Source organism: Anser brachyrhynchus (genome assembly GCF_964034855.1).
Source record: "Anser brachyrhynchus genome assembly, chromosome: 3".
NCBI classification, from domain to species: domain Eukaryota; kingdom Metazoa; phylum Chordata; class Aves; order Anseriformes; family Anatidae; genus Anser; species Anser brachyrhynchus.
The window spans coordinates 60528435-60553421 of NC_137696.1; the positions used below are offsets into that span (position 1 = coordinate 60528435).

General features: G+C 42.6%; 1 protein-coding gene and 1 long non-coding RNA gene across 6 annotated transcripts in view; both read left to right on the forward strand.

Moving 5' to 3' along the window:
* Nucleotides 1-18388: 18388 nt before the first annotated feature.
* The window catches only part of ZDHHC14 (zDHHC palmitoyltransferase 14), a 108375-nt gene continuing 101776 nt past the window's right edge, over nucleotides 18389-24987 (forward strand). For all 4 annotated transcript variants that reach the window (XM_080587036.1, XM_080587038.1, XM_080587037.1 and 1 more), the window contains exon 1: nucleotides 18389-19315. In XM_080587036.1, the coding sequence (XP_080443162.1) occupies nucleotides 19065-19315 (251 nt within the window). In that variant the 5' untranslated portion in view covers nucleotides 18389-19064. The remainder of the gene's footprint in view (nucleotides 19316-24987) is intronic.
* The window catches only part of LOC308192952, a 51516-nt gene continuing 45853 nt past the window's right edge, over nucleotides 19325-24987 (forward strand). For both annotated transcript variants that reach the window (XR_013949246.1, XR_013949247.1), the window contains exon 1: nucleotides 19325-24789. This is a non-coding gene — a long non-coding RNA (uncharacterized lncRNA). The remainder of the gene's footprint in view (nucleotides 24790-24987) is intronic.

Sequence of the window (24987 nt, forward strand, 5' to 3'; positions counted from 1 at the left end):
CGTAAAATGAGGGTATGAAAATGTATATGCAAATAGGGTTATATAGGTGATGGTAGAATTGAAAAATGCATTATTTTTTACTAATTTAATTTGACTACGTCTGAATTTAGACAACATCAGTAAATGACAATTGCCAGATTCAGTCACTGTGTGGATGTTTGATATTTGTTAAAGTTTGCTGTGGCTAGGATGCCAAGTTTCACAACAAAGCAATTGTGGATGGAAGACTTCCTTCTGTGGTCTTCTTTTATTATAAAAAAGAAATGGTAAGGCAAAATCAGACAGTATGAAGCAACCAAAAATTTCAGCTTCAAAGTATGTATAAATCTCCATCCATGATTCTGCAGTTGTGTTTAGGATTTTTACATCAACTCTTGGGTTTTCATGAAAAATTGGTAACACAGTGCCTCTCTTAAGGAAGTTCATAAAGCATACACTATTCATGAGGGCGAGGTGTGGAAACACAATAAGCAAGAGCACAAGGAGGAAAAGAAATTTAAGAAAAATACAGAAGAAACAGGTTTGCATAAAGACGTTCCCTAAGTTGTGTGTTGTTTTATTGTTGTTTGTTTGGGGTATTTTTAATAATCCTTGTGAATATGTGGTATTCCTGCCTATAAGCAGCTAACCCAAGAAATAAGAACACTGTGTGCAAACTTCTTAACATAATGCTGCAAAATATTTCAGTCCTGACCTGTTTTTCTCCTGCTCCACGTCCTCTTATGAGCAGACGGACAGCTAATTGTGCAGGAGTGCGCAGTGACATGAGAACACCAGCAATTCACGCTGAAGGCTGGTTTCACTTGAGGACCAGGGCTGACATCCAGATCTTTAGAAGGGAAAGAGCTAGTTTACAAGCTCATTGGGACATAATAAATATATTTACTGAACTATCCAACTGTCTGATAGTATGTATCCAGAGCAGCCTTCAGTGCCACTGCAGAGAAAGTTGGCAGATGAAGCACAGCATCAGGCTTGGAGATAGGAAATCCAATTCAAAACATACAGGAGGTTGATTTGAATACTGGTTAAAATGACATGTTCGCTAACAGAATTATGTAAAAGAATTTTAGAAGGAGCCAAATGCTGGTTTTGGAAGAAGAAAAATACAGCAGTTGAGCTGCTCGTTAGCTCTCGGGTGAGTTGAGTTTTACTCTTTGACTGAGTTGGGTCATTTCCTGTATTTATGAAAGCTTTGATATTCCTGAAAGTACAGGGCACCCTTAGCTTTGTGTACAGATGGAGGCATGAGGAAACTGGTTAAGCATTTCAGATCAATTTTCTGGTCTATTGGACAAGAAATGGAAGCATTCTGCAACTATGGTTTTGTTTCTACAGTAGTTTCTGGTTTTATGGTAATAAGAAATAAGCTGGTTACTGTTGTGCCTCTCTTAAGACTTTGGTGTCTGAAATTCCCATGCTGAGAATAAGTCCTCAGATCTCTTTTAGGAAAGATCTGGTCACTGAATAATGATTTATAGGATTTAGACAGAGATATCCTGACAAAGTCAGTGATCATTTGTCAGCCACAAGAACAAATACAGTAAGAGCCTTGCATCTGAGAAACAGAAGACACTTCAAAAATATTGATTGAGCTAGCTTCACAGATTTATGTGAGGGGTATTTTTCCATTTAGAGAAGAGGAAGTGAAGAAATCAATCAGTTCGCACAAAGTTTTGCTGTAGTTCTTTGGCAAAAGGATAGGCTGGGAGGATGGATGTCTGGATCTCCTTCAGGTCTTCTTCTTCAGCACAGGTCTGTTTTTCTACCTTATCATTTACTTCTGCAGAAGTCAAAACAATTCTTTTTTTTATTTCACTTTTCCATTTGGTTATTTGGTAGGTCAGGCTTAACCTAGGACAAGACTGGCTGTGCCTGACTGTTGCATTGACACCACAGCGTCCTTGCTTTGTAAGGCCAGAGCCTGGCCACAGTTCAGTAAATGGCAGAAGTCCCATTGGCAGTGTGGCCAGAGCTCCAGCTATAAATCCCAAATTAGCACTCATGTGTGATGACATTAAGGTTGATCAGAGGCACACTGCAAATTTCAGAGATGTTGATATCACATGTTGGGGCTGTCACATGTCTTGGACTGCATTCGTGTGGCTCTGCAGAGATGGGGACACTTGGGGAGCTCCTGGGGAGCGCTGACTGGCATTTGTGGCTGCAGGAGATGCGGGCTTCTGCGGGATGGTTCTGAGGACATCGCAGGGGTTTCTTGCACATATGTGTATCTACTTATTTTCTATTCTTATCCCTTACTAAATTACATGTTTTATTACCTGCTCAATGTTTAGGATGCTCCTTCTCTGCGAGTAAAATATGCCCTCATCTATTTGGCTGTGTCCACATTCCTTTCTTAACTACAGAGGCAAATCATAGATCCCTCCCCAATTCCTGTGATGCTACCATTGCTTTAGAGACCTAGCAAATATTTATGAGCTCTTTTTTTTATCATTATTTTTTACTGAATACCATGTCTTTAAGGATTTCAGTATGTATTTCATTACAGAATGAAATATCTATCAACTTTTAATAATTATTTTGCTGTACTAGAAAAGCCTTTAACATGGTCCAGAGAAAAATGTATTTCTGATTAATTTCAAAAAAAAAACAGCAAAAAATAATTTATTATTGCCATGGTGCCCATAAAGCATGGTCCGGGACTTCAGACTCGGCCACTCTGCCTTTATGTCTGCCCTGAGGTAACAAAGGTGGTCTGGCACCACGAGTTAGATGGCGAGCTGTTGTCACCTGGCAATAGCCTGGAATAAAGATTTTCTGTGGAGAAAAGTCTGTGGACAGAAGAGGCCTCTTGGTGACAGCCCGATATGTAGGGTTGTGTATCCTGTGTGTGTGTTTCCTGCTGTGGGCTTCACGAGATACTTCCGAGTCCACCACGACTGTCCCTCATGAGGGCAGTCGGGCTCAGATCAGGCTGCCCAGAGAGGCTGTTCAGTTTCCTTTCTAGGTTTCCAAAACCTGTCTGGTTAAAGCCCTGAGCGACCTGGTCTGAGCTCTCAGCTGACCCTGCTTGGAGAGGAGGCTGGGCTGGAGACCTCCAGGGTTCCCTGTCACCCTGGGCGACTCGGTACAGCCGGGCACATTCCCCCGCAAATCCAGCGTGAGTTAGTCACAGGGGCTGCGTAAGAGTGACATCAAACTTGGCTCTCTGTCATCTGATTCAGATGTAACTCACCAAGTTATGATGCCTTCCAGTGCCGGAGGAACACGTTACCGTCATGGGCCAACGCTCAGCAGCAGAAGCATCTCCAGGGCCACTTTCAGAAGCGCTCTGTTGGATGTCTGGGTGGGCCGGGGGAGAGCTGCTGTGCCCAGCCCGTGCCACTGGGTGTCCTCATGAGGCCAGCTGCATTGGTCTGGGGGCCTTCGGCGGTGGCACATGTTGCAAAACACTCGGGAAAGAGATGGGGCTGGTGTTTTATTTGTCGTTGGGAGGTGGCCAATATAAAATTGACTCATATAGTACATCGCCCGCCCAGAAACCCAGCCACAAAATTAATTGGCATGAATATGAAATGTATACTTCTCCTAATCAGCTTCAGCGAAGATTATATCCAAAGGCCCTTTTTGCGGTCATTCACAGAGCTTAATTGCTATAGTTAATATTACAATTAAAAAAAGGCCTGGGAGGAGAGCTGAATATTAGGCTCATGATGAATGATAATTATCACTTTGTGTAGATGGGTGAGAAACGTTTCTAATTAAATTATTCTTGTAACATAAATTAATAGTGTGATCTGGATAAAGCACTTCTGATTTCCCATTTAGAATATTTCTAAAAGTGCCACGTTTGTGCCAGAATTTCAGTCTGTAGGTCAACTTGCCTTTTAAAAATACCTGATTTTTCAGTGAATTTAGCTGCTTATCACAGCTTTCTGCAGCGAAGATGTTCTGCAATAATGGGATGGTTCAAATGTTGCATGGAGAATAAAATCAACTATGCAACTAACAGTTCTTTGAGCTGGGGAATTCATAGTGTAATTGGCAGGGTTTTATAGCATAACTGTCACATCTTATTCCTATATCAATTTCATCTCTGTCTGAGGATTTTTGCAAGACACAAACCGTTAAGCTAATACTCTAAAAACAGGAAAGCTCATTAGCAGCTCTAGGGAAGGGGGTGAGATGGGTGCTGAAGGTGCTGGTCGTTAAGGTTTGAGAGAAAAGGAAGCGTGAAAGTTGCTAGGAAGAATTATTCTACATGCACTCTGTCTGTGCTCAGGAAAAATCCAATCATTTTTGTAAACCTAGCATTTCTTCCTCATCAGTGAGAGCCGCAGTGAGTAAAGCAAACAGGCCAATGTAGCGGGCTCAGCGGAAAGTGTCAGCCTGCACTTCAAGCAGTGGATTACAGATAATGACTCTCAGATGACCAGTAGCTCCGTGGCCTAATATATACAGCTTACTTGTTAGGTGTTGACAGCAGCCTTTTCTAGCAGGCCTCAGTAGACATTCATTTTAAGTTTCTAAAGCAACTGTCCCTGCCTGCAACAGGCGATTTTGAAGGTTGTAAGTGGGAGATAGATGGCCACTTTCTGTCAAGATAATGGGAATTTTGTGTCAGAGCCCTCTCTGTGTGTACGGAAGACTGTCCCTGAGATTTTCTGCATGCGTGCCCTCTTGTGTATGCAGTACATTAGCACTTACTGTATATATCAAAATTTGGCACTGCTGTATCTCTCTAAACATTGCATTAATCCATCTGTCTGTCACCATGGTAACAAGGCTCCCTATTGATGACTGAAGACGAGCTGAACCATTGCAACTAAATGTGCATGGTTAAAGAGAAGTGAGGAAGCTCACTTCGTGTGAGCTACAGGGACACCATGGACATACGGTAGAAAATGGGCTGATTAATGTTCTCTATGCATTACTTTTATTCATGGTCATCCGAAATAAAGCCTGTTGCTAAAACAGTCCTTAAATCTGATCTTTGCTTGCTCACTTCTATTTATTACAATTTCTGAAGAACCCAACATTAAAGAATGTGTATTTTTTCAAAGTTTACATGTTCTGTGGTACAGATTTCTCCCAGAGGGTGGAAAGATGAAATGAATAACTTAAAGATCCCAAGTACAAAGCAGACCAGAAATGTTGCTGAATATTTCAAGGCACATATTCTCTCTCTCTCTCAATTCCATGCTTGTAACATTGCCAAAGTAAAATCAGTAAAGTGCATGCATTCATTAAACGATCAATGTCTAACTGAACACTGGTAGTTAGTTGGACCTGAGATTTTTGAGAACCATAATGTTGTGGAAACTCTGACATGAATTACTGTACTTCGTAAATCATTCTTAGACAATGAATTTCCATTTTTTATTACTCTGGCGCCATGCATGCTATTAATGGTAGACTCGAGTCTATAATTCTATTAGGCTATAAAGAGGTCTTTGGTTTTAGACCAGAAATAAAGCTTAAAACTAACCACTGGCATCTCATCTCTTTCTGTGTTTGTTGGACAAGGCTTTTTGTTCTCTAGAAAAATGCTGTGTATTTTTTGACCCTCTGCAGATCTTCTTTTCTAAGCCTCTCTGCTTTGCTGGCAAAGTTAACACTTAAAGACAGCTACAAAGTAGATAAAATGAGTGACTAGAGAAAGAAACAGGAATACTTAATTTTAGAAGCGCTTTGCTGCATTCACAGAGCTGAAAGTATGATTAATTTTTTTTTTTAACGTCAGGATTTCCAGCTCCTTGAAATCTGTTTTAAGCTATGGCCCTGTTACAACAAGCCCTTGGGTCAGGATGTGGCTGACAAGGCTGTTTTATCTGCCCCATGGAAGCCTCGTTGGTCGGGAGGTCAGCTGGGGGCATTGCTCCCAATGGGAGGGTGCAGGCTGCGTACACTTACCCGCATGCTGGATGTATGCATAGCAGGCAGATTTTATGACATCTGGTGTCATGCTGGGCAAACAGAGGGATTTTGCTCTGTTGGAGGGTATATGAACCCCTGGAAGGCCAAGGTCTGCTGGACCTCCATTGCCAAACAGAGAGATGCAGAAACTTCCAACTAGGGTTTCTGATTCACAGCTGACATTTCAGGTGCTTTCAGCTCAGCAAGGGGGAGGAAACAAACAAAAAAACTAACAAAACCTCTTCAAGTGAACACAGGTGATCTCTTGAACTGATAGGAAAGAGTACTGCTGCCTGATATGAAGTAGAGGGGAGTTGCAAGGAAGAAGCAATAACTGAAGAGAATCTTTCTAGTTTTATCTTTGACAGAAAATTAAACATTAATTCTGAAATTTATAAATGCCAGGGTTGTAGCTTTTGTTGCTCTGGATAGACAGAGACATGACAACATCATATGGCCTCAAATATCTTTGGGGGTACAAAAGCAGCACCTGGCCATGCAGATGATGCCCATCTGTACTGTACGCTATAATATAATGCCTTTGTTCCAAGGGGTACTCCACCTCCACCCCTGGGTGCAGCAGGCCCTCCAGGACAGCAAAGAGCTACAGCCACAGACACAATTTCTCAGAGTTCCTCTAGTAAGTTAAGATTTCAAATGTTAAAGCAGCAGTGCAACATATGTTCCCCTGATAAAATGAATTTCAATCAGTTTATTATATAAACAATCTTACAGTACAGTCAAATGGAGTTGCTAGGGATGGGAGGAACTTTGATTTATACTTACAAAATTATATATTTTAGTAACTTTTAAATCAAATTGTTAACCATTGGGCTAAAATACAAAATTTAAAAGCCTTACCAATTAAAAACTTTATTATTCCATCCCTAAGTCAATATTGAATAAAGCATATGTTTAAAAAGAAAAAGCAACAAGTTTTTTTAATAATTTTTAGAATTACAAAATCTCTGATTTTTTTAAGCTGAATTTTGCAAAACTTCACTCTCCAGTGAATTCCTGTCTCTCTTGAAATCTAAAAACTTCCTTCAAACCATACCATTGCAATAAAAATTTGTTTCAAATCCTGACCTAGCACAAGAGAGTTATGTCCTTGCCAGCTGTATTTCTCTCTTCAAGCTATGCAGTACTTATGTCCTCTCACTACAGATGGGAGATATTTGAGAGGCTATAGGATACATGCGTCTGCCCTGCCCATACGTTTGGCTGCTATTCATATAAGATGGTGCTTGTTCACATCCGTTTCAGTCCTCAACCACTCAACAGAGAGAAAGCATTTCATGATCAAAGATTTTATTCAAGCAACACAGTACTGCTCTTTGTGTACTTGTTTTTTGGCCAGCTGGGATTCTTGCAGCAGCATTCCTATGTTTCCAGCTGTCTGATGCTGATGCCCTCTCCCAAAATTTAATTTTATCCTTGTGCTGTGTGAACCATACTCCAAACGCACATGGAAGCATCTTTGGTGCGTTTCAGGTAAATGTTCAGCCTGACAGCTCCTGGGGATATCGGTCAGGCTGACTCCAGGCCCTATGTTGCCTCTTCCCACCCGGAATAAAAGCCTCTGCTTTCACAGCATCTCCCAGGGCTGCAAATAGCATGTTCTAGGGAGGTACCAGGTGAGGCCTTGGGGGGCTCTTTGCATTGCTTTCCCTGATCTCAGCTCCAGGGCTGGCCTCCTCGAGTGGGATAGCAGGGAATATGGGCTGCCTCGGTCCAGAGGGGATATGGGTTGGGCAGCAAAGCGACAGGATACTGTCCACATGCCTGAGAACTTGGGTTTTGTTCATACATGAGCCTTGACCACAAGCCTTGATGTTGGCCTGGTGCAAAGAGTATTCCTGAACCTGTCACCTGCTCAGAGATAGGAGGGGACTTAAGCTTATGAGGGTTAAGGAGATGGAGAGTTGTATACTTGGGGTAGGTTGGTGAGGAGGAGAGAATCTGGTGCTTTTCATGACTTTGAGAGTGGGTGGGAAAAGAAAGTGGGGGTCTTTTGTGCAAAGAGGGCCAGGAAACTCTTGCTTTTGTGTTCCTGAGGAGGTGCAGAGGAAGGAAGGAAATTTGTGCTCAGGACTGATTGGAGGCAGCAGCAGTGCTGAGATGGATATACACAGACTGAAAGACTCATGGGAGTAATCCATATCTAAGCGTTCACCACCTCTTTCGTAGAGAGATACATCAGGTCACAGGGATTCTTGCAGAATGTAGGAACTGGCATCTGATGAGAGAAAGCAGGCCACGTGGGCGGCGAGCTGAGGTCACGGTCCCTTGCATCACTGCACATGTGCAGCTTGGCTGGGAAGGGGCACTTCATCCAAGATAAAAAAGCTGCAATGCCTGAAATAAACACAGGCTTCCTGGCTTTGCAGAAGCCCAGGTTCTGCAAAGGGGGAGAGTGCCAGCTACCCACTTTGGAAGAGTGAAGAGCTGAAAATGACAATGACAGCTTCTCTCTTAGTGTAGTTACAAGAACCATACAGAGACAGCTGCTGGGAACGTGAATCCCATCTTTTGTTCCCTGCAACAGGGGAATCCACACTGGGAAAAGGGCTGACAATATTTTCAGTGTTGCTGAAGAGGATTGTACGGGAATACAGGCGCTGGACAGTGGCCTTGAAGATCTTGACTGCAAACAGACCCACCTTGGATCTGCGAAAGCTGAACTGCAGCAGCTGCCTCCTGAATATGCATGGGTGCCCAGATTGCTAGCGCTGAATGGCAGGTGCTAACTCAGACAGGCATCTTACATGTGGCTTCCTGTGGCCAAGAATTCTTGATTATCTGCTTCTCAGCTCAGATACAGAGCCCAGATATATGGCATGGTGCCATGAGGAAAGTTGGTCTCCAAGATGCAAAACCTCCTGAGTCGTGAAATATTGGTTGTTGTCTTCAGAATAGTAAATAAATGAATAAATAAAGAAATTCTACTCCATGTAAATCTAGAAGCTTTGGCAACATGTGGAGAGGTGGCATCTGGAGATGACTTACCTGGACCTGGCAGGCTCAGAAGAGGCCTGAAATGCTGTCATGGTTTCCTGAGCTGTTGCAAAGGAGCAGCGTCACCTGCAGCAAGCAAAACAACAGCAGGTGGGGCGTGCTCGCAGTGTGTGCTATGCAAAGGTTACCAGTGTGTGTTAGGCTTATTCTGAGCAACATGTTGTGGTCAGGCATTGTGGTTAGAGCAGACAATTGCTGTGTGTTCTGCATGGAGCATAATAAAGCTGTGGTAGGTAGACAACAACAAAAAAAGTGGGGGTTGGATTTTGCATTAACGCGTGCTTCACTGAGTATGGAAAAAAAAAAAAAGAAAGAAAGAAAGAAAAAAAAGGTAAGGATGAAGCCAGTCTGCTCAGGAAAGCCCTAACTTTTATGCCAAAAGCTGGTCTGCACCAGTTGGCCTGAATGAGAACCACAAAAAATGGGGCTAAAGCAGGTTCTCATGAACACCATGAGCTACCCCTTCATGCCACTGGTAATTTGCTCCTTGACAGCATTCATGTGGACAAATCCTTCTGGTGCAGTTACTTCTGAAAGTGGAGAAACACAGCTTTTTACAGATGATTTCGCCCCCCAAGATGTTCTTTTATGTAAGGTATTCCTAAAAATCCACCTGCAACTTATCCCACGGGCAGCAGCTGCTTAATATTTCCTGTCCTGATGGCATTGGGCCCTACTCCTCAGCTCTGAGCAGCCACCTGAAGCTTCAGCCATTGACTTTACCAAGTATACACCACCTCAGAGGCACACAGGGCTGACGTTGTTTGCCTGAAGGACTCGGGCTTCTCATTATGTGTATTTGGAAACTTCCTTCTTCTATGCATGCACCCAGTTTATAAATTTCCACATGTAAATATCTATTGAAGTTATCACAAAGTTATCTCAAAGCTAGAAAGGGAGCCTATTTACTGGTAACTGAAGCTCTTCAAGCTCAGACGTTCACACAAGCATCCCCCTCCTGCAGTCCCCCCCTCTGATGTTGCTGGTCACTTGGGGTTCTGTGGCTGAGAGACAACTGACGTAGGATGTTCCATGTATCTGCTCGAGGCTGGAGGGAAGGTAGGTCTGAGCATAACCTGCTATAGCTGAAGTCGTAGAATCACAGAATGGTTTGGGTTGGAGGGGACCTTAAAGCCCACCCAGTCCCAACCCCCTGCCATGGGCAGGGACACCTCCCACCAGACCAGGTTGCCCAAAGCCCCATCCAGCCTGGCCTTGAACACCTCCAGGGATGGGGCATCCACAGCTTCTCTGGGCAGCCTGTGCCAGGGCCCTCACCGTGAAGAATTTGTTCCCTATATCTAATCTAAATCTACCTTCTTTTAGATTTAAACCATTACTCCTTGTCCTATCACTACACTGTCTGATAGAGTCCCCCCTCACCTTTCTTGTAAGCTGCCTTTAATTACCAGAAGGTTTTTATAAGATCTCCACAGAAAGTGGAAAGATTTCTCCAGTTTCTACCTACTTGTATCACACTTGTGATACAAACGAATATGTGAATTTCACAGAGGGAGAGATTCTGGTTACTGGTAAGCAATTTCATTGCCTTTACGTCAAATCTGAGTTTAAATTGTTCTCCCAAGCCTTTTTTTTTTTTTTCTGAAGCTAATGTTTCTGGGTTTTTTTTCTTCTTCTGTTTTATTCCTGTTAGTATTATAATGCTTCCAAGTGTAATCTTTGCATATTATTTATTGCATGAATAATTTTCTTTAGAATTCTGAACGGATTTCTTGGATTTGATGCTTACAGTTTTATTGGTTTAAGATATGATTATGCTACAGGCTGCCATTTGCTCATCAGAATTAATTTATATAAATGCTACTAGATTAGTATAAACTAATTCTAAAAAAAAAAAGGAAAAAAGAAAAAGATTTATAAACTCATTCTCCTATTTTGGTGTGAAAAGCAGATGTTCTAAAGCCTTTACAAGTCATTCTCCAAATCTTGGTCAAAACTTTGTCTTAACCACACATGTAATCCCATGACTTTTCCATTCCATTTAGTTCATAAAAATAATTAATGAATAATAGTCTTAGAGTAAAAAATAGAAATATGTCTTATGAGGCCAACTTGGGCATATCTGAAGAATGCAAGCTTCTGAGAACACTTAAAAGTGAGCCACTGTACTCGTTGTGGTATGAAATAAACTATGAATTGAAAAGTACATTTCCATCTGAAAAAGTTGCATTCAGTACTAGTATAAGTAATTGCTAAACTTCTGATGTCACAAGCTTCTGAGAAGAGCGAAGCCCATCCATTTATGTGTTCACAGAAATACATGAATGAACAATATAGTAAATAAATGAACAAAGACACAGGGAAAATGTGTTTGTTTTATGTCTCTGACCACACTTGTATATCATCTGTGTCACATTTCTGTTGCTTGTCAGACTTCCTTTCTCTACTGCAGTGTTGTCAGCCATATGATTCATGAGTCATGTCTAGTCCTTTGTTTACAGAGCTCATTGAATATTCATATTTGAGAGTATAAATTATAAGTTTCTTATTCTATTGGGGGTGGGGGGAAGGAGGTAGACCTTCCAAATTCAACATTAATCTGGTCCTTGCTGCACCCCAGAGTCTGTCATGGCTTATTGTCCTGAAAACAATAGCTTTCCGAGGTGTAAAATGACCTGTTCTCCCTTTTTATTTTTGCTCATTGCTTTATGGCAGAAGGTGGGGAAGAGAGATGGGTATGAAACCCAAGACCTTGCTGTTTGCTGGGGGGAAGTATATGTGGCAGGGGAGGGCAGGTGTAGAAAAGACACAAAACCAAGTTGAAGACAGGAAAAGGAATACGGGAAAGAAAAGAAGGAAGCAAGAGAAAAGCAATGATACAATGCTAAATCTTCCCAGTTAATGACGTTGAATTGTGACAATGAAGCATTAAAGAGATTTTCAGAAGCAGTTAGCTCGATTTTCAGATGGCCTAGTTAAGCATTCAGTGATGCAGATAGCCCCCCTCTGGGATTTTCAGAAGTCTCTAATGGCCTAATTCCTCCAAGGAAAACTATTATGCACTTTGTGTTACTCTGCATCAACGCGTCACGGATGTGTTCCACTGACAGCGATGGCTGCTTGAAGCGTGGAGTTCAAAACAGCGAAAGCAGCCCACGACTGTAATTATAACGGAGGCTTTTCTCTAAATGAGCGTCATGCTCCTGCAGGAGCCGGGTGGCAACACTTTCCTGCACTCCACTGCAGAACACGAGCTGCTTTTCCCCAGCCCTGCAAGAGGCTCTTCACTGGGGCAGCAGAGAAGAGAAAGGAAGCAGCAGCCAGGAAACATACACAGAGGTGGGGAGAAAAGGTCATAGATGAGATAAACTTGAGCATCTTTGCGGTTATGCTTTGATCTACCAAGAGTCTTGTCCCTTCTATAACCCACGGTAGGAAACAGGAGTTTTAAAAAAAACACCGCCTGTGAAAGGGATATTCGTTCAAGCAAGAGATATTATTTAAAGAACTCTAACCCAAAACATTTTTACTCTTTTAATTGTTTTGGTTACTTAAAATAATTGTAGTTGACAGCGCCACGCTAATCACACAAGCCTTTGCAGGTATGTACTGTTGCTGGTGGCGGGTTTTATTGGTTTCCTTTTGCAATGGACTTACACAACGGTTTAAAGCGTCGGTGAGACTTCCCTGCTCTCTCTAAAGAAGGACGTTGTAACTTGCTCAGATAAATAGGAAAAAGAGTAGAAGTTTCAAGTATAATTAATTTTTTAAAAGTTTCCTAAAAACCTATGAGAGAGAGAAAGGCAAATTAATGCCAACGCTGTGGGGAGAACTTGGCCACTACATATTGCCACCCTCAGCAAGTCTTAATGATAAGCCTGAGCTTATCTAACAGTTCACCACCACCCAGCAGGGTAAGGTCATGCTCTCCCTTCCTTTTCTGCTTTCAAGCTGTGTGTTGTCTCCTCTCGCTTTTTGCCAGCACCTAGGGGATGCCTCCATGAGCAGGTCTGGCTGAGCCTGAAGTTCAGGGGCAGCCCAGCCCGATCGAACTGCTGGCTGCAGTCCTGCTCCCTGCCCCTTTGTTCTCCTCTTTCCTCTTTCACTTCCCTTTTGCAGGGCAATGTGTTCCTCCTGCCCCTCCCTTGTGACAGTCCTGGATGCTTTGTCACGTCCTCTGATGAGTAGTTCCAACATGATAAGGTGGCAGAAAATTTAGGGGAATTGAAAAAGAAAAAAAAAAAAAAAGTCCTTTTTTCTGCTGATACCTCTGTGCCAAGACAGCTCAGCAAAAAGCCTGAGAAGCAGTGGAGAGACTGCAAGCGAGGGGGTGGAACTACATGAGCGGGTGGAAGGGTCAGAGGAGAGGACAGGACAACTGCCGCCCTTCACCGTCAGTTTCGGAGAGTGTTATTCTCCTCACCACAAGGTTATTGTGATGGGAAAGGAAATCTAGCTTCGTTGCATCCATTCCTCCCACAGCCGCTTGTTTCCATATTGAATGTGCTGCACAGAAGAAGTGAGGCCTATCTCAATGACAAGGAATTTCCAGTCCGTGGTGGAGACACCGAGAAATCAGAAAGCATATGTGCTGTGAAGAGTATACAGACAGGCATGACCCGTGATCATATGCTTACTTCTCTGAAAACTAAGCTCATTTCCTGTACGTATTGTGAAAAAGAAAAAAAAATAGTGTGGTTTTAAAGAGGAAGTTTACAGTAGAAAAGGTAACGGTTTGGTGGTCTGGGATTAGGATAGAGCTGTACAAACCATGTTAATCAAGAATCAGTAAAATATCCTTATTACAGACCTTCGGTGGAGTGTATAGAAATTTCTGCATAGCACCGACCGATAAAATGGAGCTGCTCTGCTTCAAGCAATGAGGAATGCAAGGCTCTTCACATGGTAGCAAAACTACAAACAAAATATAATTCACTCCACTACACTAATGCAGGATTTCAGATTTAAGGAGGAAAATTATTTCCTGGCTCCAGTGAGGGATCATTTTATGTGCTCCAACACTGATAAGAGTGGAAATATTTTTTCCTCACGTAACTTTACTCTCTTCCTGGTCCTTTCTTTTTCTTTACTTGCATGTTATGTGAACTTCCCAAAATGATCATTTTTTTCTGCTTCCTTTCACTCATATTAGTGCAAGAAGGACTGTTAAATAGGGTTAAAATACTGCAGCGATGACCTCACGTAACGCTTGTGTTTGTTTTTTCAGTTGAAATTGTAAGATTTTGAGGCTGTATCTCCTGAACTTTGGAAGCAGTCATTGATCATGGAAGCATGCCCAATTCTGAAAACTTTTGGATTTTAATTGCATTTTTAAGGAGAATTATGATCTTCTGCTGGAATAAATGAAAATATCCATAGATTTTGAATTCTATCCAAAGCAGTGAAGCCATATGTTAAGAAGCCAAAGTTGTAAGCTGAAAACTGTAGAAATATTCCATATTCTATATGATTAAGCCATTTCAGACATTCAAGTTATAAACAGCTATTTCTCCAATGCTTCAAAAGAGAAAACAAAACAAAAAAATACACCACCAACAACCATGAGATATGGTTTAGCATGAAGTGGGTAAACTGTAAATACAAAATTGATTTTGGTCTCCAGAAATTGAAAAGTTTCCTTACCTCCTCTTGCCTGTTTAATTCACTGCAGAGAAGCAGTGTATGTATTGCTTTGTTGGAAGGCTGTACAATAAATGACTAGACACATTGCTCTTTCAATAGCAAGACTTAAGAGACACTTAAAAGTCTTTTGGACCTGCTTAAGCTGATTATGTTTTAGAAATGACAACCTCTGTTTACTTTTTTGATTCCTTAGATAGTGTTTCAGATGTGCAGTATCTCACTCACACTTCTTCATTTTCTTTTCTTTTTTTTTTTTTCTTAATGTTCATCATGCCTAATATTATCTAGTCTCTTAGGACTTACTGCACTGGCAATTTTAAATTCAATGGTCATGAGTTGGACAGTTTTCTCTGGGGATGTGGCCTATCTGAAAAACAAATCTGTCATTTCAAAGAAAGTTAGTGCTGTTGGTACTGAAGCTGCGTACGTAATTTCATTTTCAGTTTTCTTGACAAAAACCACAAAAAGTTATTTTATACTTTGCAAAATATTTAGCTACATTTTTAGAGAAGTATAATGATTTTAACAAAATTAAGTTCATTCAAAAAAAAAATGAGATAACATTAAAAGTAGAAAACTGAACTATTTAGCTTCCCAGAGGAGTAATGGGAAAACAAAAACAAAATAACTTTTCCTCTAAGGCTATTTGGCAACTTTTACGAAATTTAGTAATATTTCCAGTTTTACCCCAAACATTTTTAAGGAAATGAAGTACTTTCACAAAAGGAACAGTTGGTGTTGGTAAGAAACTAAAATGATGGTTTGTTGGCCAAGCAGTGGTAGAGAGTTACTTTTGAAAAACATCAGAGAAAAATGAGAAAAATGTTTGTTGAGGGAAAAAGGAGAAAAATGAGAAAAATGTTTGTTGAGGGAAAAAGAAGAAAATTCTTAGTATTAAAATTGTAAAAACTCTTAACATTATGTAAGTGCTACTGACATTACAAACTGGCATGTATGGTATACTTCTGTACTATTAAGCAGGTTTGAAACTGCAAGACTTCTTTCAGTGCCTTGCCTGACAATAATAATACTTTTTACTTTTATTTTTTTTCCAAAAACTAATTGTGAAAGATTTGGAAAATGTCCCTAGAAACCATGTCTGTGGCAGTGCCTTGATGTCTTTCCACCTGTGAGAATATTGGATCTTTCAGTTCAATACCTGCTATTTCCTCCTTTTTTCATTAGAAGCACTTGGTTTGGCAACGTAGGATGTGTGGAGTACAGACATCTTATATATGTTCAAAATTCTACATTTTTTTACTTTGTGATTATCTAATCATTTAAATACCTTTTCTGATTACGCTCACACCATTGTCAAGCTGATTCTGCCATGAAGCATGGCAACGCTCTATACACATAAGGTGACTTGTCATCTCAGCAAATTAGCTGCTGTTTTAAGAATTGCCCTTATGACACCTCCACACGGAAGACAAGATAAGAGACAGCAAGTTTCAGTGGTAACAACTCTTCCATTGTCATTTTCTCAACAAAAAGATAGGCTTTTTTCTTTTAACTATCTGTTGCTGCACCATATTCTTCCATTGCATGAGATCAACCTGAGTCACAGAAAAGAAATCAGAAAAGGACATACCAGAACACATGATCCTACAAAGTTTTACGAGGAGAGAATCTATTCGTCCTACCTACTGTGTTTATGATTTAATCTGTTTGGTGCCTCAAAACAATTTTCATTAATATTCTGAATGAATTATAAAAAATGCTTTCAAAAATACCATCGAATGGTAACTATTAGTTGTATAAAATACCTTTGTACAGGAGTCTTCAAGTGATATTAAAAGCAATTTTAAAAAGGTGTTTATACTGTCTTCAAATTATTTGCAAAAGGATCATACTCTGAATTCCAAGGCAGGACTGGTACAAATTAGATACTAGTACAGGCTTTCTGTGTGAAAAGTACCACAGGTAGCACTGGGTGATCATAATAGAGTCAAAATACATTGCCTATTGAAAGCAGAAGAAGTTGGACTTTCACTCTTGAGTTTTACTTTTCAAATTATTTGTTGGGGCACTCCTCAGCTTCTTTTACATATTCCTCTCAGTTAACATGACTGAAGTTCACTTCACAACCACAGTGTCTTAAACAAAACCCAAGTGAAATACCGTGGAGTAGATAGCAGCTTGAATGAGGTGCTGGTATTGTTTGCAAATGTTTTGTTTCTGAAGAGTGTTTCTGAAATTAGCCGGAGTGCTACCAATGAAGATAAGCCAACAATGACATTTTTACATAAACTGTCTGCTCTGTTTTCTGAATGCCTGAAATATTTCATAACCTCTGGAGAGAACAGAGCTATTTCACATCATACAACCATTAATATTGTCAGAGTACAGATCTCCAGCAATGTGCTAATAAAAACCTGATGAAGACTAAAATTCAGTGAATCACATTTCTATCAGCAGCCTTCTGCTGGCATGTATTGATGCCACATTCATGAAGACAGGAAGAAAACTCACCAGTTGTTTATAAAGAACATTTCAAAGAATGAAAATGCTGTGATGTGAATTGCCTATATGTGTAAGTTATGAGATAGCAGGCAAAGTGATGACAATAAGCACTGGGGGGAGGAGGAGGATATGGAAAGGAGTAGTGCAGCAGCACCTACTATAATAAATAAATAAATAAAATAAATAAATAAATAAGGGGATGCCATTGCATTTTCACAAGAGATGCTATCATGAGCTGGTTTTGCATCCTGCTGCCTGCTTACCACAGGATTACTCCTTTAAACCTTACAGAGTGAGACACCCCTCCGTACTTTTCCTATGTGGCATGAACATTTCCAAAATGATTCTTGCATACCAATAATTGGGGTGGCAGACCCACCAGGAGAGTGTCTGCCAGGTCAGTCCGTACTATTTGGTTACCAAAGTTATGAATTTTCACTAAGGAAAGGGGGCTATCCAGTGCTGGTCAGCCTGTTCCAAAGTTCCTTTGTTACCAGTCATTCTTTACTGATAATTAGTTTATTGCATTAAAGGGATAAATATCTGCAAAATTAGAAGTGGAATTATGAAAGCAGAAATCGCTGCCCACACACACGAATTCAGCTGCGCCCTCACACCGTTTACTTTTCGGTGTCTCCCCTAGGACAGCACTCAACCACGTGGGGCTGTAATAGAGCCTAATTGACTTGGACATTTGATGGGCACGCTTTGTGGTTGTTGGGACTGCTGCGGACATGCCCCAGGGCAGGGCAGAGCAGGGCAGGGCAGGGCTGCCCCGACCCGAGCGAATTTGGGGACGGGCGGAGCCACCTCAGCCCCACCGCGGAGCCACCTCAGCGCCCCGACCGCCCAGCCGCGCTCCGCCCCGCCCCCCGCCGCCAGCAGGGCTCGCGGGGCACGCTGGGACTTGTAGTCCATTCCTCCGCCCTCCCCTCCTCCGGGACCGCTCGGCGGAGGGGGGCAGCCAAACTACAGCTCCCAGCGGGCGGAGGGAGGGTGGTCCCGCTCGGCCGGGCCGCGCGGGCGGGGCCTCTCCGCGCCGAGCGCTCCCCCGCACACCTCGCCCGCCTGCGGCCGGGGCTGACGGGAGGCTCCGCGTGCCCGTGCGTGCGCGCGCGGGGGCGGCTGGTTGCGAGGGGGGCGGCGAGGGCAGAGCACTTGGGCGGGCGGGCGGACGGTCGAACGGGGGGGTTCCGCCCGCCGCTCCGCTTCACCGATGAAGAGGCGGCTGGCGGCGGGGGATAAGCCCGGGTAGAGGGCGGGGAGGATGGTAAGGGGCCGGCGGGGTCCCGGCGCAGCTCTCCCGGCGGCGGCGCCCTCCGCCCCTCTCCCGCTCCGCCCTCGCTCCGAGGAGCCGCGCCGCGGGGGGAGGCGGGGGCTCGGGCAGCCGGCGCCGCCCGGGGCGCGGGGCGTGAGGCGGGGACGCGGCGGGGCGGGGGGATGAGGAGCCGGCGGGCAGCCGCCGCCTGCCGGGCCCCGGCCCGGCCCCGGCCCGCCGCCCTGCCCTGAGGCGGATCGCGGCCGGCCGTGCCGCGGCGGCGCGTGAAGGATCGGGGGCTCCGCGGGGCTCCCCGGGGAGCGGTCGCCGTGCGGCGGCCGAGGAGGGTTTTGATCGCCAGGCGCCGCCGCGGATGGTGGAGCCGCTCCCGCACCGTGCCTCGGCCAGCCTGCGGACCGCGGGGACGTCTGCCCCTCGGGGTGTGTGTGTGGGGAGGAAGAAGAAAGCCTCCCGCTCGAAAATAAACTCGGAGAAAAAAAAAAAAAGACTTTTTTTTTTTTTTTTGGACAGCCTAACTGCTTTATGTATCTTTTTATTTTTCTCTCGTTTTGCGATACGTCCCGTTAAAAAAGGATTGTCCTGTTTTGTAACGGGTGGAGGAAGGACGGAGCCCTCTCAAACACTGCTGACATGACAGCTGTGGTGTCTGAAGAGTTAACCGGGGTCTGCGTGGTGCACCTACCGCTGGCCTGGTAGCAGGCTCTTCCTTTTTAACTGGGGCTGGTGGAGAGGGTTACCTTGGTCAGAAGAAGCTTTGCACACTATATATATATTGTACCTGCTTTTTGGTGGGGTTCTCCCCACATTTTACTTTCTCTTGATGACTCCTGGAGGTGGCAGTGGGCCCATGAAAGACTGCGAATACAGTCAGATCAGCACGCACAGCTCTTCGTCTCCCATGGAGTCTCCCCATAAGAAAAAGAAAACAGCTCCCAAGAGAAAATGGGAGGTTTTTCCTGGAAGGAACAAATTCTTCTGCAATGGGAGGATCATGATGGCTCGACAGACTGGAGTCTTCTACCTGACTCTTGTTCTCATCCTGGTCACCAGTGGACTCTTCTTTGCATTTGAGTAAGTGACGTTAAAGTCTTCATCTCTTCGCTCTCTTCCTGTAGCTATTTACTTGCTGACTGAAAGCAACATAAACATACTTATCCAGATGTCATAGGGGGTGCTGGCTGAAATCGGCTGCCGTCGGTTTATGTAATTGAGAATGTGTTGTGGTAAGGTGCTGAGGGGCACGCAGTCCTGTTTTCGTTACTGTGCTCTGTGGAAAACTCAGCTCTGAGGATGAAGGCGGTACGGCTTTTATACTGCAGATTTCCAGCTCTTGTTCTTGTGGCAAGAGGAGCTTAAAACAACAGGTTTGGGACGGTCAGGAAATGAGGTAGCTGCTTGTCCGTCAGTAACTCTGATTAGAATCAAAACTGGCAGGTGCAAAAATACTGACCTTTTGTCACAGAACCGAGTGCGAGGAAAGCAGTGTCTTTTGTTAGTTCATAAATCAGGCTTTTTTCCCCATCTTTTCCTTCTTGAAGTCATTTAATAGCTTGTGGATAAGAATTCCAGGTTAGTTAAATAAAAGGCAGAGCTATACAATTTTGTATGTACCTAGCTTTTCACCACTAGGTAACAGCATTACTTTGTGATGGTAACTTGTTGTGTGTGAGGTGGGTCTTATTGTAAGCAATGTTTGTCTTAGAGTTTCGGATTTATTTTTTAAGCAGGTTTCTGGCGTCCTCATAGGGCCTTTTTCTCTGTTGCTGTGAGTCTTCAGGAATCTTTTTCATCTCTGTCAAGTGACGACACAGTGGCAGCAAATCTAAAGTACTGATTTTTTTGCAATTATATTGGAGCGGCTAAATTAAGTATGCATGCCAGTAATTAGGTACTCGATATGTAAAATGCAGTTCACCTTTTATTTAGTTATTTAAAGCACTGAGTTACAATGGTGCTCAGACTGCTAAAATACTTGCTATAGGAACTACTGAGTTCTTTTTAAAGATATCATCCTGCTTCATCTGTTTAAAACTATCCTAGCTTGATTTGTGGTTTGTGGCAGGAGAAAAAAATACAGTTGAACAGCATAGGTTACTACTAGATGCCTTTAAAGAAAGAGATAGCGACATTAGCAAGCTCTGACTTGTGCCAGTTAAATGTAGAAGACAATCTTAACATGCTAGTAGCATTTAAGAAGGTAAAAATGCTCAGCAGGTGATCAGAGTCTAAATCTGTGTGACCGGAAAAGGTGTCTGTGAATTGCTCAGGTGAATTGTCTTCAATGGGCTCCGGGTGATGTTAGAGGGGTGATTCATTGTAAATCTTCTGCAGACATTATGAAACTTCTTGAGCATCCTTTGAGTAATTGCAATAGCACAGTGGATGATGGTGTCCATTTACCGCACGTGCGCTTACTTTCCTGTTTTTAAAGGGGTATCGAAGGTGTCTGCTGATAGTATTGCATCAGAACTGGCTGCTACTCTGTTCCGGTTGGTGTGATTAGGCCTAATTTTGGAAAGGTTTTCCATGTGGGCTGACGCTCATATCTGTGTGTGGTCTCATCACCTTCGCTAGAGCTTCCAAAGGCAAGTGCTGGACTTCCCATAAACACCAGAATGTTAATGTAGGATCAGAAGTGTAATGTTTTATAGTCGTGGTTGTAAAACTTATTTGCCAAACCACCGTTTACGGCTTATTTATGTGTTATAACACTTTGATCCTTCAGAGAGAAATATTCTCTGCAGTTGCATGATTCAGAACTGCTAGAGCAGGATGAGCCGCTAGCTCTTCGTCACCTGATTTCATTACCGCTGTGAGTTATGTGCTCTTTGAGACTCGAATGCTCCAACTGGTATTGTGTCTTTGAGCTTATCTGCAGTGTAACTGTGTGCGATGGACCACATTTGGAGTCAAGTTACAGCATTTTGATACGAAACTGGTACTTTTTCTAACCAGAAATCTTGAAGCAAGGAGAAATCTTCGGCTTTAAATAACTGTATGAGCAAAGCATGTGTACTGCTCGAGTCGTTCTTGTATCACTTGCACTCTTCTTTTAAGGAAATTAAAAATAGAGGGCAGTAATGATATTTAATTTTTACAATAATGATAAGGTAGGTTTGGTGTTTAAAAAGCACTTACGCTGGAATTATTGTGTATCCTCTGAAGGCAAAATCAAACAAAAAAACCTACACCAAATCCCTCAAACTTTGAGACTGGGAATGGTGTTCAGCATGTTTGCAGTGTTTGAACTACAAACGCTTGGTAAGGTTATAAAGGGAAGAGGGGACTCTCCTTGCTTAAAAAGTGTTATTCTGAAGCAGTTTCTCATTGTATCACTCATTAGTGGTCTGAAGTTGCTATTTATTGATCAGCTGAGAAGGTCTTGAGTTGTTAGAATGTCATTTTTGTTATTTAACTGATTTGGTTAGGAAGCTGCTCCTCAACCAGCCATTTACAGGATGTGATAGCAAAGTGCTTCAGTCCTTTGTGTACACGTGGGCCCAAGCGATTTTTAAATGGATGTGTGTCTTGTGTATCTGAACTGTAAGGTGAAGCTCTCAGTGAAGAGGAAGATACTGTGTATGCTCTTGCAATTGTTCTTCGCTACAGTTGGAAGAAAGGACTTTGTCCACTTGGGTTTTGGAAACTGGAAAATAGGTGCTAACATTCCAAGTCATTCCCCAGTTGCAGACAATGAAGAGGGGGACTAGGAAAGAGATGAACCTGACAGCTGATTCCTGAGAAAGAGTCGTGCAAACAAACACTTGTCCTGTATCCTTTTGGCTTCATTTGTTCCTCTAACGTCATCTCCTCCTGTACCTCTTATTTTGCTCTGACACCCATTCATCCAGAGCTATTTCATGTGCTTTCGACTCATCTCCAGGGTAGAAATGCATTTCACTGAATCAACAAATTGTAGCTCTCCGAAAGCAAACGCATCTTGACCTGCATAGCTTTTGACTTTGAATCATGCCTTTGTAATCCTCATGTTTCTTCATATTTATGCTTCTGTGCTTTTTCCTGCCTACTTTTTTTTTCCACTTCCTGCTTTCTGCTGTTTTTATTCCTTTCTCTCTGTTGGTGTTTTTCTCCCCAATATTCGAGGTACATCACTACTTCTTCCTTTTGACATTTTGCTATTCTTTTTCATTTGCAAAGAGGTAAAAGAGATTTTGCTTTAAAAACCAAACATCACCACCAAAAAAAAACCAACACCTTAAGCTTCCAAGCAGTTGCAATCTAACTGCTGCATCTTCCCCTGCTTCTGAAGGAAGGAAATGCAAATAAACAGTTTTATTTCTGTAACCTGTCTATTAAATATAACATGATGTATTGCAAGTACTTGGGGGACCCAACAGAGATGTTGTGCTTGAGGTACTCTTAAAAGTTACGTCTATTTCAAAATGCTCAGGACTAAGCACCACAATTCACTTCAATCTGCCTTTAAAATTCGGGTATGTTACTTTATCTTGGAAATACAGTTCCTGACTATAACCTTATGATGTTTTCCTTCTTCTTTCTTGCAAATTTGGCTCAATGATGGACTTTGCTTTGCCTTGCCCCATTACACAGAGACATAGTTTTCTTAAAAAAACTATTCAGTGCTCATGTTTAAGTATCTGCATGACAAGTTTGGAAAACAAATTCCTTTCCCCAGAGCAAAGATAGCATCAGTAACTGAAGGGCAGATATTACTGCTGTGCCTAGTCCATTCAACCACTGTATTTGCATGTATGTAAAGCCCTTTATTGGTGCAATAAAGACAGGCAAAATTAAGGCACTTCATACTTACTGCTTTTATTTAGCTAGGTATGCATTCTCAGAAGAGAACCCTTCATGCTTAGGGTCATTTGGGCTACTGTAGGTTACAGAAAAGCAACAAGGAGGCTGGATGGCATATTTAACACAGGAAGATGTGTAAAACAGGCATCTTGTTAAACGGCAGGTCTCATATGGAAGCAGAAGCTTCACTAGTTTGGAGCTGTGGTGGGTGGGCTGCGAGCTCTGCTGCTGTGAGCTGCCCCTGGCTGCCGGCACAGCTCCTTCTTGGAGCCTGCACAGGAGGGAACGTGTCTGCGCCGGAGCTGCTTCGGTTCAGGCTTCCGATGAAAGGTGGATGTGAGTGAGGATGCTGACAGAATAAAACTGGCTCGGGCACAGTCAGGTTTTCTTCTGTCAGCTCTGTTGCAGGGTCAGTAACTCGGAGAAGGTTGGAGCAGATGGCTGGATGCCGGCAGGGCTGAAGCAGTGCGGCTCTTTTCTCTGTAAATGTGAGTCACAGCACTATCGCTTCTGATATAATTTGACGCTTGCACTGATTCAACCGACTGGAGAGTTTTGTCTGAGCTAGTTAAAACGTGATTTTGGTGGGCATCTGTGTAATTGCACTCTTTTCCCAAAGGTGGATGTTGGAAAATTATTTAAACTGAGATTGTGCATGCGCATGTGTGTCTACAAAGCATTGCTTCCTATCTGCTCTTATGGTTGCTGGCAACCTCTTCCAGCCCTCCTGCTTTGAAAACCAGTGTGACTGGAGGACATCCGTGAGTCACGCTTTCTGATGCGATGTAGGTGGTTCAATATTGAGCTCCTATAGCACACGCGACGGTAAAGTGGTGCAACTTGCTGCTCACTGTGACGAGCCTCTGTGTGTAAACACCGATGTTAGCAGGCTGAGTGTCTTCACCGTGGCATCAACAGGCATCTTCATCTCGTGGCTTGTGCTTCGTGCTCTTACGAGATGTGGATTCTTAGTGTGAGGCTGTATTCCAAGTAGGTGGCACGTGCTCCGTCTGGTAACCTCCTTCGTCTTTCTTCCTCTGCTTTTAAGATGAGTACATTAAGGACGTGGTCATTTTAGGATGTAAGTAAACTACACAATGCTAGAAGGAAGTGCTACCAGTTCTGACTTCAGCTGTTAAAGGCTACTATAAGCTTGCAGGACACTTCCTGCTGAAGATGTCAAGATGGCCTTTAAAATAAAACTTACAACATAGAAAATAAAATGATTGTTCAACGGAGAACTGCATCCTTTCCTATACGGAAGGCTGCTTAGTAGTGCTTAATGGTGTAGGCAAAAGCAATGATGAATAGGCATTTTTCCCCCCAGTATTTTTTGTTCAAAAAAATGTAATTAAAATGAAAACAGCAATATTTCAATTCTTCATTTTGCCATGTTAGTGAAAAAGACATGGAATGCAATAAGCCTAGTCTTTTGGGTTTACTTTTTGAACATAGTTTACATAGATCTACCAAATGATATAGCAAATTCATAATGCATTCTGAGCAGGTGGTGTTTATTCTTTGCACTTAATTTACCCTGAAAATATCAACTGTCAGAATCAAATATCTTTCAGGGGCAAAGTCTATTTAATACTGTTTTCCTTGACAGGTGATTTTCCTTTTCTTGATCACAAAAAGCTTGCTTGCTTCATATATCGTAAGTTTTTCAAGGTTCTGTGAGAAGACGTCACCTATAGTTTCTGTCTGGCCAAAAGGGAGCAGTTTTGTTTTAGCCTGTTTCAAAGTAGCACTTCACTGAGCAGGTAAGCTTGTTTAAGCTTTTAAACCAGCTTTGAATGAATTATATGATACAAAATTAAATCCTTTTAACCTGGAAATATACCAACAGCATTTGATATTAGGCCATGCACTGCTGCGTTTCAAGGCTAGGTCTTTTTTATCTGGAAATGAATAATTATTAAATTCTTCATTTTTTTTCCCAGAGTAAAATTCTGTGAGGA